At 43.8% G+C, this 14,237-nt stretch overlaps 1 protein-coding gene across 1 annotated transcript in view; it reads left to right on the top strand.

Moving 5' to 3' along the window:
• The window catches only part of SEPTIN10 (septin 10), a 55,853-nt gene extending 42,715 nt beyond the window's left edge, over window positions 1–13,138 (top strand). The window contains exons 9-11 of the mRNA XM_068565200.1: window positions 4,577–4,709; window positions 10,262–10,449; window positions 12,381–13,138. Of these exons, the coding sequence (XP_068421301.1) occupies window positions 4,577–4,709; window positions 10,262–10,449; window positions 12,381–12,396 (337 nt within the window). The 3' untranslated portion in view covers window positions 12,397–13,138. The remainder of the gene's footprint in view (window positions 1–4,576; window positions 4,710–10,261; window positions 10,450–12,380) is intronic.
• The last annotated feature ends 1,099 nt before the right edge of the window (window positions 13,139–14,237 follow it).

The raw sequence follows: 14,237 nt of genomic DNA, 5'->3' as shown, positions 1-14,237 counted from the left end.
GGGAAGGGAGGCCAAAACCAAACAATTAATTGCACAATGAATTGTGGTTGTGAAATGTGCACGAAAGGAGAGGTGGTGTATCATGGGGGGAGGGCATCTGGATTTAATCTGGAGAATTAGGGAAGACTTCCTCGAGGCACGTATTGTTCTGAGCTTTTACTACCTGGGGAAAATAGAGGAGACGCACGCAGAGACCTAGAAGGCAAAGAGAGAAAGGCATCTTTAAGTCTCTGCAGGAAGATCGGAGGAGCAGAGCAGCCTGGTGGGGATTTGGTCTTTGTCCTCAGGGAGAGGCACAAACTGTGAAGCAGTGATCCCGATACCGTATTTGCATTTAAAAGATCACTCTTGGCTGCAGTGTGAGGGAGGGGTCAGAGGGTGTGCGGAGGTGCTGAGGAGCTAAGTACCAGCAGCAAGGACAGAGCTGGGTGGGTCTGAGAGACATCTGGAAGATAACATTGGAAGAACTTAGTGACTGTTCAGATACAATGAGGTAAAGGAGCAGAAGATGCCAAACGAAGACTTCTGCTGGCCTGGATCAGTGGTTTCTTCAGCTCGGCAGGTAGCTGTACCCTTCATGAGGTAGTGTCTCTGGAGGAGCACTGGCTGTTCTGTGGGGCAGGATGGAGACCGTTAGCTCAGTTGGGACCTGGGGACTTAAGAGTTTACTCTGAAACATCCAAGTGACAGTGTCACATAGGCACTTTGGCTGTTTATCTGGAGCTCAGAGGAGAGAGGAGAGGGCTGGGCCAAAGGGATGAACTTCAGAGTCACAGGCACTAAGAGGTGGTTAATTGAATACTGCGTATGGGTGAGATGCCTGGAGAGAGAAGTACATTTGGAAAGAAAGGTGCCTTGGAAACAGCCTTGAGTCCGCTGAATGTGTGTCAGCAGGAGAAGCAGACAGAAGCGGTTGAGAAGCCTAGGGTAGAGGAAGGAGGAAACCAGCAGGGTCATGTCTCGGAAGCCAAGTGAAGAGGGTCTCAAGAAGGGAGGGAGAGGTGGCCGTGCTGAAGGTGAGAGGGTTTTGCTGTGGAAGTACGGCAGTGTGATACAGTCCTGTTGCTCCCTTGACCCTGTTCTTTGACAATAACGAGGAACACGCCATCTGAGTCAAAAAGGACAGCACAGGCCAGGGCTTGCATATTTGAAGGGAGAAAACCAGTTTCATTCATGAACAAACCATTTCCAGCCTTCCTTCCAGGAAGGGGGATGTCCAGCGGGCCCAGCTTAGGACATGTGCCCGTGTCCTGGCTGGGTGGGTGTGAGCCTGACGGCCTGTCCCACCAGAATGCATCTCGTGGGAAGGAGTAGCTCGCCAAAGGTAACCAGAATAATAATACAACAGGAGAGAGAGATGGTGGGCGGGCACTCAGAACAGCCGTTTTTTAGCATTTCTTCAGTTTGGGGAGCATCTGCCCACTGGACAGGTGAAGAATGGAAAACTGGGAAAGGAGGCTCTTCAGCGGAGGCCAGGTTACAGAGTGGGCAGGAGCAGTGGCTGCAGGCTGCTCGCAGAGGACAAGCAAGGAGGACGGGGCTCGAGCTCAGTGTGAGGGAGGCCCTGCACACCTGCCCAGGAGCTGGCAGTCCTCTGCCCTTCCCAGGCCTGCAGTCCTGATGAGATGGGATTCCTTGGGTCAGGCGCAGCAAAATCTCTCTCCTCTTGGTGCTTTCTCATTTGTGAATAAATTATTTGATAAAATTCCTGTAGTTCTTTATATCCTGAGGTCTAGGACGGTTTCACCAGTGTGGTTTTAAGAACTTGTATTCTGTTTTCTTAGGAATCTTCCCATTTAATTTGGGATGTGTACAACAATAGTCACTATAATTTGGCTGGCATGTAAAATCTGTCCCTCAGTATTGTATCTATCAATAAGAACAGTTAGTTACATGAGCCTGTTAGGCTGCGCTCTGCTCTTTAGGGCCCGGCCTTTCTCTCTGCAGCCGCGCAGTGGCTCCATCTCTGCTTCACTTGAATGGCTGTGCTGAGTCATGGTTCGTGTCCCGTGTACCCACACCGATCTCATGCTTGTCATGAGGTCCAGGGGGTTGGCATTATGTGTACCCCTGTAGTCTTAATTAACTGATGTTTAATTATTTAAACTACATGAAACATGCTTTTATAAACCTCAAATCCCCAAGTTATTTTAGATGAACAAAACCAGTCTCGTTTGCCATCACTGAAGTGCTCTGGGCCCTAAGAGTCTGGAAGGGAGATTTGTGTGGTATTTTAGACTTTCTTAAGTGTTTGGCGTAATTTTTTGTGTCATAAACTTTGTGTCTTTCTGCACTTGGTCTGTGGTGGAAGCTCATCAGGCCTGTGAGAGCTGCACCTGGAGCTCAGGGAGATCCTGAGTCAGGGGGACCCAGCGATTTTCCTGGTGGACACAAGCAGTCAAGGATGCATTTTCTTCCTCTTTCGTTTTCAGCTCTGCCTTCAATCAGTGATGTTTGCAACTAGGGTAGGATGCTGCATTAAATATCACGGCAGCAGGAGAGCTCTTTTTCATTCTCAGATCCATGGCAGTCAACAGTGGTTGTATTAGTTTCACAGCCATTCCTCGCAGGCCCTCTCAGAGTTTCATTGCCACCTTTTGAAAGACAGTGCGGTCTCTTTCCTTGCAGTCGGCTCTGTAAGTTTACCTGTCACAGTGGGCGTCTGTGTGATGGATGCAGAACACGCGGGGGCAGTGTTTCCTCTCTACCTTTTGCTGAGGCATCACTGTAGGCGGGATTTATGCTGGTTAGGAGTACAGGCTTTGCAGCACGTCTGATCAAGCTCCAGCCCCAGCTTTGTACTTGCTAACTCTGTCCCTTTGTGCAGGTGACTTTACCTCTCCGAGTGTCGTCTTCTTACCTGAAGGACAGTGTTAGTGCTTGTTCTTCATGGCGCTGCGGGAATTAGTGAGTCCAGACCAGTCCCTGCTGGTAGCAGCTATTCCGCAAGTGTTTGGTCTTTTCTCTTTGCCAGGTGGCTTGATTTTCCTCCTGAACCACTCAAGTGCTTGTGTTAAGTAAATTAGTGAGAACTTTTTAAAACTTTGATTTGACATGATTTAAATACATTATTTAAACTAAGTTTGCCACTAAAGGCTATCAGTCCAGTGTAGGACCAGTGAAATGTGGGCGAAGGTGGCCTGATTGATTTAGAGGCTTCTTTAAAATGAGACCAAAACAAACACAGAAAAACAAAAAGCCTTATAAAAAGTAAAATGCCTCGAGATTAGAGGCATTTATGTGGTTATCTAGGGCATTCTGTACATTTATGAACTTTGCTCTTAAAGACAATGTGTAGGATTGTTCCTCCTTGGAATACATGCTCTGGGTACCACACACTCATGCTCAGCTGTAAGTGCTATGGTGTAACATTTCTTCCTCTGTTTTTCCTTAAATTTATACAGTTCTAGCCATGAAAGATTTCTCCAGTTATAAGATTAGTAAAATTCCTGAATTTCATCACATTTTAAATCTATTTAGCTATATTTTTATAAGTAATAGAAATTTCTAACTGTGACACAGCTGGAAAGTGAATCTGTGTTCCCTGTTAAACCTTGGGGATATTCTCCAAGTGAGCTGAAATGGAAGGGCCCTGCATTGCCGGATATAAGGTCTGTGGTTCTTCTGAAATGCCACAAGACAGACAGGCAGGCACTGGCCGCGGAGTTCCAGGACAGTCCCCGCTCTGCTTGGTTACACTGGCTCTACTTCCCTGCTAGTTTCTGTCATTAGATGAACATTTATGAAGAAACCGAAACATCTGGAGGGCTCTACTGGATAGCTGGGTCTTACAGAGATGCTGAGCTGTTAGGAGAGAGAGGCAGATGGGGTGTAAATGCCAGGAAGAGGTATAAACAAAGAGCCATGGAAGTGCTTGGGAGGAACAGTGGATTCCAGCTGGGGAGACTGGAGAAGCGAGGGACAGGACTAGTGGGTAGAGGGAGAGCTGGGAAGTGGGCAGCGGCTCGAGCATGAAACGTGTGGCACGTCTTAGGAACAATGGTTAGGTTGGTACAGCTGAAACCTTAGGGCGATTGGGTCTGTTGGACCAGATTGTGAAGTTTCTGAAGTGCTGCTATCCTGTAGATAATATAACTAATGCAGAGGAAAAAGATAAGGAGATCTCTGTTTTTGGTGGAAAAATCTTAGGAGTGGCAGGAAGAACAAAATGAAAGAAAGAGGAACTAAAAGCCTAGAGCTCAGCTGGGAGATTATTCCAGTAGTGAAGGCAGAAAAGCACAAAGATCAAGTTGGGCTGAACATGGTGTCTGTAGAAATCAGAACAAGACGGGACTGAAGTGATGTCGGGGTCTCAGGCTGAGCTCCCAGAGCCTGGTGATCGGACGTGGCAATGAGGGGAGGGGAGGAATCAACAGAGGTGGAAGGAGGGATCCGTCTGGGGTGAGATGAGCACCTCTAGGAGCACTGGCAAAGCAGGGACCCGCAGATAGACCCGCGCTCCCTGGAGCCACGTGTGCTGTGACAGTCACGGGGCCTAACCCGGACGTCTGAGTGTTCGCAAGTTTGTGACGTCATCTTGCTAACAAACATGAGAGTACCACAAATAACTTTTCAGTCTTCAGGAGACCTACGAAGCCAAAAGACACGAATTTTATGGTGAACGTCAGAGGAAGGAGGAAGAAATGAAGCAGTTGTTTGTGCAGCGTGTGAAGGAGAAAGAAGCCGTATTGAAAGAAGCTGAGAGAGAGGCAAGTATGCTGGTTTGCTGGCATGTGCACTTATTTGGGGTGTCCTGTTAACCTGGGGATAATAATCTCAAGAATTTGGAGATGGTTTTGAAAACTAGTTGTTCCTTAAAAAGTAGCTATTGTATTTTAACACATACTCTTTGGATGCAGGCTTCCCAAAAAAAGCACAGGCTGGAAACAAAAATTGTTGCCTTTTTGAACACGGTGTCTTCCATTAGAAGTAGTGGTTTATCGAGGACTTGTAAAGGACTAGGTTACTAAGAAGCGTTTTAAATACCTTAAAATACCTTTTAAATACCTTAACCAGGAGCCAGAAGTGTTTTAGCTGTGGCTTGATAAAGCCTTTTCTGAGAGTTTTGAGTCCTTGGGATTGTTGTTTGAAGTAGGTGACTCTGAAAGCTGTTAACTAGCCTTTGAGTTTGAAGTGAGGCTTCCTGGAGGTGGGTGGTCTGGGCAGCCTGGGCGCAAAACCGTCTGCAGTGCGTTTGGTTTGCTTCTGGTTCTCCAAGGATCAATTTTACTTTTACCTGAGTTAAGGTATTTTCTATAGACTTTACTGCAATGGCTGCTTTTAAATAAATGGCCACATTTAAGATGAGGGTCAAAAAGGATGAGCTGCAAAAAGGAATCTCTAAGAGAAGACAGAAATGTTAATACAAATGAACTTGCTGATGTAAGAGTTCCTGAGGAGTTATTTGTAAAGTAATTTAATGCTACAAATTTATTTTAAGTACCCTTATAGTACTTGCTATTTCAATAAACCCTGTAGTAAGTGGTTTTGTAAAATAAATAATCTAATACATCTTGTTTATAATTTGAATTTTGATCTTTATTTTGAAAAAGTTCAAACAACGGGAAAGTGAAAGTATGGGGTACCTGTGTCCCTCCCCACACCTAGATTTAGAATGGACATTTTGCCATCTTTAGTGTGTGTGTTCCCCTGGTCGTCTGAAAGCTCTGATTGTAGACATCACAACACTTTACTGCAGGCACTTCATGCATCTCTGAAGCTCAGGTGCATTTTCCTCCATAACCACAGTACTAGTACTACACCTAAGAACAGGAATAGCAATGCCACAGACTCTCCTAATCCCCAGTACACAAATTTCCCCACTCGTCCCAAGATTATCTTTTTTTTTTCTTTCATTTTTTAAGGTCAACTCTCTCATTTTATGATTTTATTTATTTATTTATGGCTGTGTTGGGTCTTCGTTTCTGTGCAAGGGCTTTCTCTAGTTGCGGTGAGTGGGGGCCACTCTTCATCGCGGTGCGCGGGCCTCTCACTATCGCGGCCTCTCTTGTTGCGGAGCACAGGCTCCAGACGCGCAGGCTCAGTAATTGTGGCTCACGGGCCCAGTTGCTCCGCAGCATGTGGGATCTTCCCAGACCAGGGCTCGAACTCGTGTCCCCTGCATTGGCAGGCAGGTTCTCAACCACTGCGCCACCAGGGAAGCCCCCCAAGATTATCTTTTATTGTTGCTTTCTCTTTGGTGATTTTTTGTTTTTGAACCAGAATTCAATCTTAGGTCTCATATTGCATTTGGGTGTTCTGTTTTGTTCAGTCTCTTATTTGAAAACAGTCCCTAGTTTGGAGTTATTTTTACTTATTTATTTTAAAATATTTATTTATTTATTGACTGTGTTGGGTCTTAGCTGCGGCAGGCGGGATCTTTCGTTGCGGTGCACGGGTTCTTCCTTGCGGTGCATGCACGGGCTCCTCTCTAGTTGTGGCACGCGAGCTCAGTAGTTGTGGCACGCAGGCTTAGTTGCCCCGCGCCATGTGGGTTCTTAGTTTCCCGACCAGGGATAGAACCCGCGTCCCCTGCATTGGAAGGCCGATTTTTAACCACTGGACCACCAGGGAAGTCCCTGGAGTTATTTTTAAATACAAATATTGAGGAAGGAGTTGTGATGAATAGGAAATAGGGTGCTGATTTTTCTTTTGATTAGTAGATGCTTCTCTTGTAAGAGTTTCTCTCTCATACATCATGGTTCTCAGTTTCTCCAGTGAGGAGAGAAGATGTAGAAGTGGTTTATAGTTGAATTTTAATTTTTAAAACCCCACATAAGAATATTTTGCTTAAATGCGTATTGTTTAAAAGGAAATTGAAAATTCAGGGTGACCAAATGGTTGAAAGAAAAAGAGAAGTATTATTTGTCAGTAGGTGCTTCATAGATGTTTATTTTTGTGATTCAAGCAGTGTCGTGTTAAGAACATTATATTAAAACTAATGAAGTTAGTTTAAACCAAGTTGTCACAAGAGTTCTAAACTTTTAATTATATAGGTTTAGAAGCAGATTACTGGCCTGTTTCATTAATATTAGTAAGTTCCCTCATGACCAGTTTCATCCTGCAAGGCTGGTACGTTAGAGTCAGGTCTGGTGCAGGGCGTCTGGGGGTCATCTTCACTCGCATGAGTGATGATTAACTCAAGAGCCATCAGTTAGGACTTCCCTGGTGGCGCAGTGGTTAAGAATCCACCTGCCAATGCAGGGGACACGGGTTCGAGCCCTGGTCTGGGAAGATCCCACATGCCGCGGAGCAACTAAGCCCATGTGCCACAACTACTGAGCCTGTGCTCTAGAACCCGCGAGCCACAACTACTGAGCCCGCGCTCTAGAGCCCACGAGCCACAACTACTGAAGCCCGCAGGCCTAGAGCCCGTGCTCTGCAACGAGAAGCCACCACAATGAGAAGCCTGTGCACCGCAATGAAGAGTAGCCCCCGCTCACCGCAACTAGATAAAGCCTGCACACAGCTACAAAGACCCAACACAGCCAAAAATTAAAAAAAAAAAAAAAAGAGCCATCAGTTGAAGGACCAAGGAGGGCCGTATAATTTACCGTCAGTTAAGTGCAGTTTTAGAGGGAAAGGAGGCTTTTTAGTAGTTACGCTGGACAACAGGTAGGTGTAAACCAGGTCTCTACTGGGCCAAGTGGGACATTCAAAGCTAGTTACATCAATAAGATACTGGCAGGTAACCCAAAACGTTATTTAAGTCTGTATTAGATGGCCTTGTTATTAAAATATCCTTGGCAATATGGTTGTAAACACATACCTCTTAATTCACCTTTTGTATGAATTTGGCTGATTTTCATGTATAGTACGGAGTTAGCTGAAAATGCAGTGAACGTCAGGTAACTGGAGTAGGGAGATGCACAGGACAGATATCATGTCAGGATACTGTTTAAATGGTTTCTTTTGTGCATCTTTTGTTAACATCATTCTGGATGCACAGCCCTTCCCCACCACAAGAAAAAGTGCACTTTATATTCATCCCTCAGGTGAAGTGCATGACCAACATTAAAATGTTACTACTTCTGAATTTTATATGCAAGTCTGTTTCTTGGTTAATTGCTCACTTAGCATTTATGCCTGTCCTGTTTTTCAAAGTATTCTAGATAATTTTCAGTAAACAAGTACAGCTGCACTAGAACCTGGACGTGGGGAGTCCAGGACGAGCAGCGAGGTTTGCACTCGGTGCGGCTGAGCCGCAGCGCTGGGTGCTTGTCAGTGACACTTCCGGGTCTCCAGCCAAGTACAGAGGTCAAGGTCAGGTCAAAGACACTGACTAGTTTGGCAAGAGAGGAATGTTGTCTCTGGTATTCACTTTTTAAAATGGATACTTTAAAAAGGATCACTGAACAACAGCGTGTATAGTGTCCTTAGAAGCAGGTTTACAAGAGACAGCGGCGCACCACGCTGGCCATAGAGGCTTCAGAGCGTCTGTGAGTAGTTTCAACAGCACAGAAGTACTTGAAACTGTGTCTGAGTTAAAGGCCTTGTAGTGAATATTGGAGCCCTTGAGTGAGCACTTCCTGCAGGTGGAGCAGACTGTCACTGACGAAAGCCGTGAACTCCACAGAATGTGAGTAAGTCACGTTCCCCCTGCCCCCTAAGACGTTTTTCTCTTCATAGTTTTACTGGAATTTTTAGTCAACCTCATAAATGATATATGAAGTACTCCATAACCTTTCAGGATATTTAAGGATACAAAGTACGCACCCTCCGTTTAAGTGTCTGTCAGAGATGTATCTCTGTTCACATAACGTAAATCTGCCCTCTGGCCTCTCTTTCCAGGCGTCACCCGCCAGCTGCCCCGCTCCTCTCCCAAATCCACGGGGTGCACGCATGCTCAGAGAGCTGCCAGTCTGTGTATTTATACCACCGATTTATTTATGTTTCTTTTTATAAAAAACATGGTTCCTTCTTTTATAAGGAACCATTTACATAAGCAAACACTAAGGAACTGATCCCTCTGGAAATGACATCCTCAGGAATAAGAGAATCTTCAGGCCTTACTTCATCTGTTTCAACCCTATTCTGTAAACTCTGCCGTCAGGGTTGCCGGCTCACTAGCCAGCCCGCTCCGTATCTGGAACATCTGATCTTTATTAGGAAGCAGCACGGCTCTCTGCTCTCTCTGCCCTCAGCCTCTGATGACTTCCTCAGTGATCATAAGCCATCTTTTCTGGAAACCAAGTCCTACTTTTTGTATAAATGTTAGGTTGCTGCCCAGAACTGAAAATACTAATTGAAAGTTTATCTAACCAGACCAGAGAATCAAAAACAAAGTTATCTTTTTGATGTAGAGTCTAGATGTTGTGCTTGTGTTCTTGGCACACAGCTGATTCGTAAGGAACCTGCTAAAGTCTCTAGATCTTTTTTCAGATACACAACAATCAAACCAGGGAATTCTCATGTTGTACTGTTACAAACTTTGGCAAAACTCATTTTAATGACTGCATTGAGTGTATTTAGCATAAGTGAATTTTAAAATGTTCTCTCTTAGAGACACAGGTGCTTTTTCCCAATTATGGTGTAAACCCAGCAAGTACAGCTGACCCTTGAACCACCTGGGTTTGAGCTGCATGGGCCCATTTATACGTGGATGTTTTTCACTCACCGAGTCCACAGGACTGCACCGTCTGTGCTTACGGAGCTGTGACACACTCGAATCTTCAACCGGCGGGGTTTGGCGTCTCCAACCCTGCAAGGTTCAAGGGTCAACTGTATTTTTATGTATAAAACTTTTATCTAAATTCAGGACTTTTTGATTTAGTTTAGATTTCAAGAAGGTGAATGACTGTGGGAAAAACATAACAGATGTTAAGGTTCTTGATTTAAATTGACACTTGCTTTCCAAACAGGTTCACCAGCGTAGTCAACAGCTATTTCACTACCACGTAGTAAATTTATTTGGAAAATAAGGGCTTTTTTTCCCTCTTTTTGATAACTTGCTTCTGTAATTTGTCCCTCACTTTTATTAAGAATGGATTTTTGAAACTTTATTTGAAGGGGCTTTGTGGGGAAAATGTAGAGCAAAAGAAAAACTCTTAAGAGGTCAAACATTTAAAAAACTGAGGTTTGTGCATGAGGCTGTTTTTATGTTTTGTTCATGCGTTTTCTGCGTGGGAGCTCATTCAAAATTACAGTTAGAGCAATTCCACATGTCGCCGCGCAGGCCGCGTGAGCAGGGCTGCGGTGGGGAGGTGCCGGGGCATGGGCTGCCCCAGCACGTCCTCAGCGGGAACCGCACTTCACTTCACAGCTCCAGGCCAAGTTTGAACACCTTAAGAGAGTCCACCAAGAGGAGAAGCTGAGGCTTGAGGAGAAGAGGAGACTTCTGGAAGAAGAAATAATCGCTTTCTCTAAGAAGAAAGCTACCTCCGAGATATACCAGAACCAGCCCTTTATGACCCCGGGTGGTAACGTGAGGAAGGACAAGGACCGCAAGAAGTAAGCGCCCCCCACCCCCCGCCTGTCTCACTGCCCCGACCTTCAGGGCGCTTCACCCTGTCTCCTTACTCCCGTCTGCTCCTGCAGCTCGTCAGTTCCTTGAGAGCAGAGAGCTCGTCCCTCTTGCTGTGCTGACTGATTCCCCAGCAGCTTAGAAGGGCACCTGGCACGTGTTCCGTGCTCCGTGCATCCTTGAGTGAGAGTCTGAAGTGAATGAACGAACGAAATAAAAATTTGCTACAACACGTAAGGGTCAGCGACCTGGGGACACTGGCTGCTCCAGGGCACGTCTAGTAACTGCTGACCACCCCCTCCCCCCGTTAGTTATGTCACATTTCATGCCTGACAGAGGCTGTATATTGGGGAGTCACAGACATAACAGTTGATAAAAAAAAAAATTCTTAGGTTTACTTTTTTAAAACAAATTCTGATAATGATTTTATGAGAATTTTTATTTTAATAAGGGAACCAGGCTATCGATTGGAACTCCTGTGCTTTGATGTCAGAGCTTGTGAAACGAGTGGTGGACGTAAAGATGCAGAGGAAGGTAGAGAGGGCCCCCGTGCATCGGGGCGGCCTTGGTAGCAGGTGGAGGATGGTCCCAAGGCTTGTAGGTCTGGGGTATGTGTTAAAGACAACGCAACCGAAGTCCTAGAAGATAAGGTTTTCTTCCTTTCTTGTTTTCACTTTACTTCTCCCACTTAAATGTCCTCATCACTTCGCCCGTTTGCTTGCTCTGTTGAGCACCCAGCCCCTCCGCGTGGGGAGCTCAGGTTCTCCCGTGCCCCAAAGGGCAGCCCTCAGGTTTACGACCACATCGTATTTCAGACTGATATTTTCAGAATATTGTAAGTCACCTTCAAAAAGGTAGGAGAACACAACATTGCCCATGATGACAGCTTTCCATTTTTGAACTATGGAGAAGTAAATCCACACGGTTTTGGGTGGATTTAATTGGCCTCTGGATTTTATGGTTTTGGGGAAGAAGGAATTCTCATGTATGATCTTTTCACATAAGCTCTTCCAGGGAGTGGATCTCTGTTTTGTCCGTTGATGTATCCACCCCCAGAGCCTAGGAAAAATGAATACACTGAATTTCAAAAGATAAACCACCCTCATTATCTGTGGGGGACTAGTTCCAGGAGGCCCCGAGGATACCAAAATCCACAGATGCTCAAGTCCCTCATATACAATGGCACAATTTTTGCAAAGAACCTATGCACATTTTCCTGTACACTTTAAATCATCTACAGATTACTTATAACACCTACTACAATGTAAATAGAATGTAAATGCTAGGTATATAGTTGCCAGCAAGTGGCAAATTCAAGTTTTGTTTTTTGGAACTTTCTGTTATTTTCTCCCAAATATTGTATTTTCTTTTTTTTAATTTTTTATTTATTTATTTATTTATTTATTTATTTATTTATTTATTCATTCATTCATTCATTCATTCCCCAAATATTGTATTTTCGATCCTCAGTCAGTTGAATCCTCAGATGTGGAACCCTTGGATCCACAGGACCAAGTGTATAAATATAATTTATAACTTCTTTTCAGTGTGCCTCGAATTATAAAGCTAAGGGGTCTTTTACCTTATCATCTCAACTTAGTCCAGTGTTACTAGATTTGGACTCCCTGACTTTATTCCATACGCATAAAACCATTTACAATCACCTTGTGGAAGTAAGGTATGGGCTGTTGTTTGCAAAATCAGGGCCAAGCCCATCGTTTGAGAGCTCAGAAAAATTTCCCCTCAAGAAATGTTGGTGTTTGTTTTTTCTTTTCCTTTCCAGAGTCCCATGGCTAGATAGCCTATCATATCCTCAATGTACATCTGCTCTTTCTGTAAAAGCTTTGTAAAACAAGTGATTTTTATTCCTATATGGTTTCCTATTGTACCAATCAAAAGGTTTTTTTTCTCTTTCCAGCTCCAGTTTTATGTAAAACAAAGGTTCCAGATCACAGAAGATCATCACAAGCGAAGTTATTAAACTGTTAGAAGTATGCTTTGATTTTCTTGCTGTTTTTACTTGCTGTATCACTTATTCTGTATCTGGCAAATGGCCACAGTTAAAGTATGAGGTCAGTACATAAGCCAGATTGGATGATGTTACTCATTCACTGTTAGACGTTCAAGTTGTTGGTTTGTGATGAACTGAGATCATTTCTCCTGCTGCCCAGAGCTTGCTATCACTTTGCTGTGACAAGAGTGTCGGTGCCTTTGAAAGTACAGGACTCGTTTATATTGTGGCTCTGATTGCATACATATTCCAAGATGAGCGTTTTGTGTACATACTAAAGGTATACTTTTGGGAATATGTTTTAAAATGTATTATGTACCTGAAACTCCAAGCTCAATAGTTTTATAGAACTTTAACATTTTTCATACAATTATTCCAACTGGTAACATGATCCTAAGCTTTTGCATCAAATTACATAATATGTGCTTCAGTGTTGTGGTCCATGGGTTGTTGTGATGAAACAATGTTTAAAGCAGAAACACTCAGGTAAATAAGCCCTTTTCTGGTGATAAGTACCTTTGGAACTGGGTGTCTTCACACTGTTTGCATGAGTCTATATTACATACTTGTTTCAAACTGTCTTCCAGGGAAAATAAATAATAAAGTTGGATCATCTTATAAAAAATATTTCTTAAAAAAGTTACTAGGAACATCTGAATATTAAAGATAAAAATTTAGATAATTCGTATTGTAAAGGATATTTGAATTCAGTGCCTCAGTATTTGCAGAACGATTTAATGGCCTCTAACTTTTTCTTAACAGTCGTTAAGTTTTCATTTTTTGTACTTGAATATTCTAAATGAAACTGATATTTACACTTGACAAATAAAATGTATCTACATATTCACTAAACTACGTTTAAAATTACTGTAACTCTTCTTTTTGCAAACTGTGATCTTAAACATCTTATCAGAACTATGAGAATTTAATTATATGTTTGAATTATTTTAAGACAGAGGTATATTACCAGTATTTTTCAGATAACAGAATGTTTTACTTAGCCCATGTCAGATTCTGAGCAGTGTACTTTTTTCATGAATTTGCGTAAGTTGCAAATAAAACCTTTCATTTTGTAGCACAGCTTATCTGGACCAACACTTTAAATTCCATTTTTGCATTTCTGCAGTTTAGTAAAATAAGTTACAAGCGTCACAGAAAAAGCTCTGCGCTTTCTTCTCAGGATCAGTAATGCCCAGCCTCTGGAAGGTGGGAGCAGGAGAGTCGGTGAGCCCCTGAGGGCAGGTAGCCTGGCCTCCCAAGCCCGGCCAGTGCCGCAGCGCTGAGCCTTAGCCCAGAAGCGACGCGGCGAGCTCAGTGAGGTGCTGCGAGTGGTGGTTGTTGGTAGCCTATTACATCAAACTGTGTATAAACAGCTCTCCTGAACTTTAATAAAGTTACTTTTAAATGCCAGAGTGGTTGTTGGCATGTTAAAACAGTTATTCAATTCCTAGTTGAAAAGGTCACGGAAACCTACCTCAGACCCGGAGGTGAAAAGAAGGGCCGTCACCTTGGGCTGCTAGTGACTCTGCTGTGAGGAAGACTCGCCACACGTGCACGCCCGCAGTGTGAATCCTGAATTCACTTCATATATCTGGGATTCCACATAAGATTTTATTTTAGAAGAGTTGCACTGCAAAGAACAAAAATAGTTTTAAACAATTACAGTACAGGCAGACCTCGGAGATAGTGCGGGCTCGGGTCCAGACCACCCAATGAAGCGAGTATCGAAATAAAGTCAGTCACATGAATTTTGGTTTCCCAGTG

This window comes from Eschrichtius robustus, chromosome 15 (assembly GCF_028021215.1).
Source record: "Eschrichtius robustus isolate mEscRob2 chromosome 15, mEscRob2.pri, whole genome shotgun sequence".
Lineage (NCBI taxonomy): Eukaryota > Metazoa > Chordata > Mammalia > Artiodactyla > Eschrichtiidae > Eschrichtius > Eschrichtius robustus.
The sequence above is the reverse complement of the archived record's forward strand: the minus strand, read 5'-3'. Positions and strand labels throughout refer to the sequence as shown.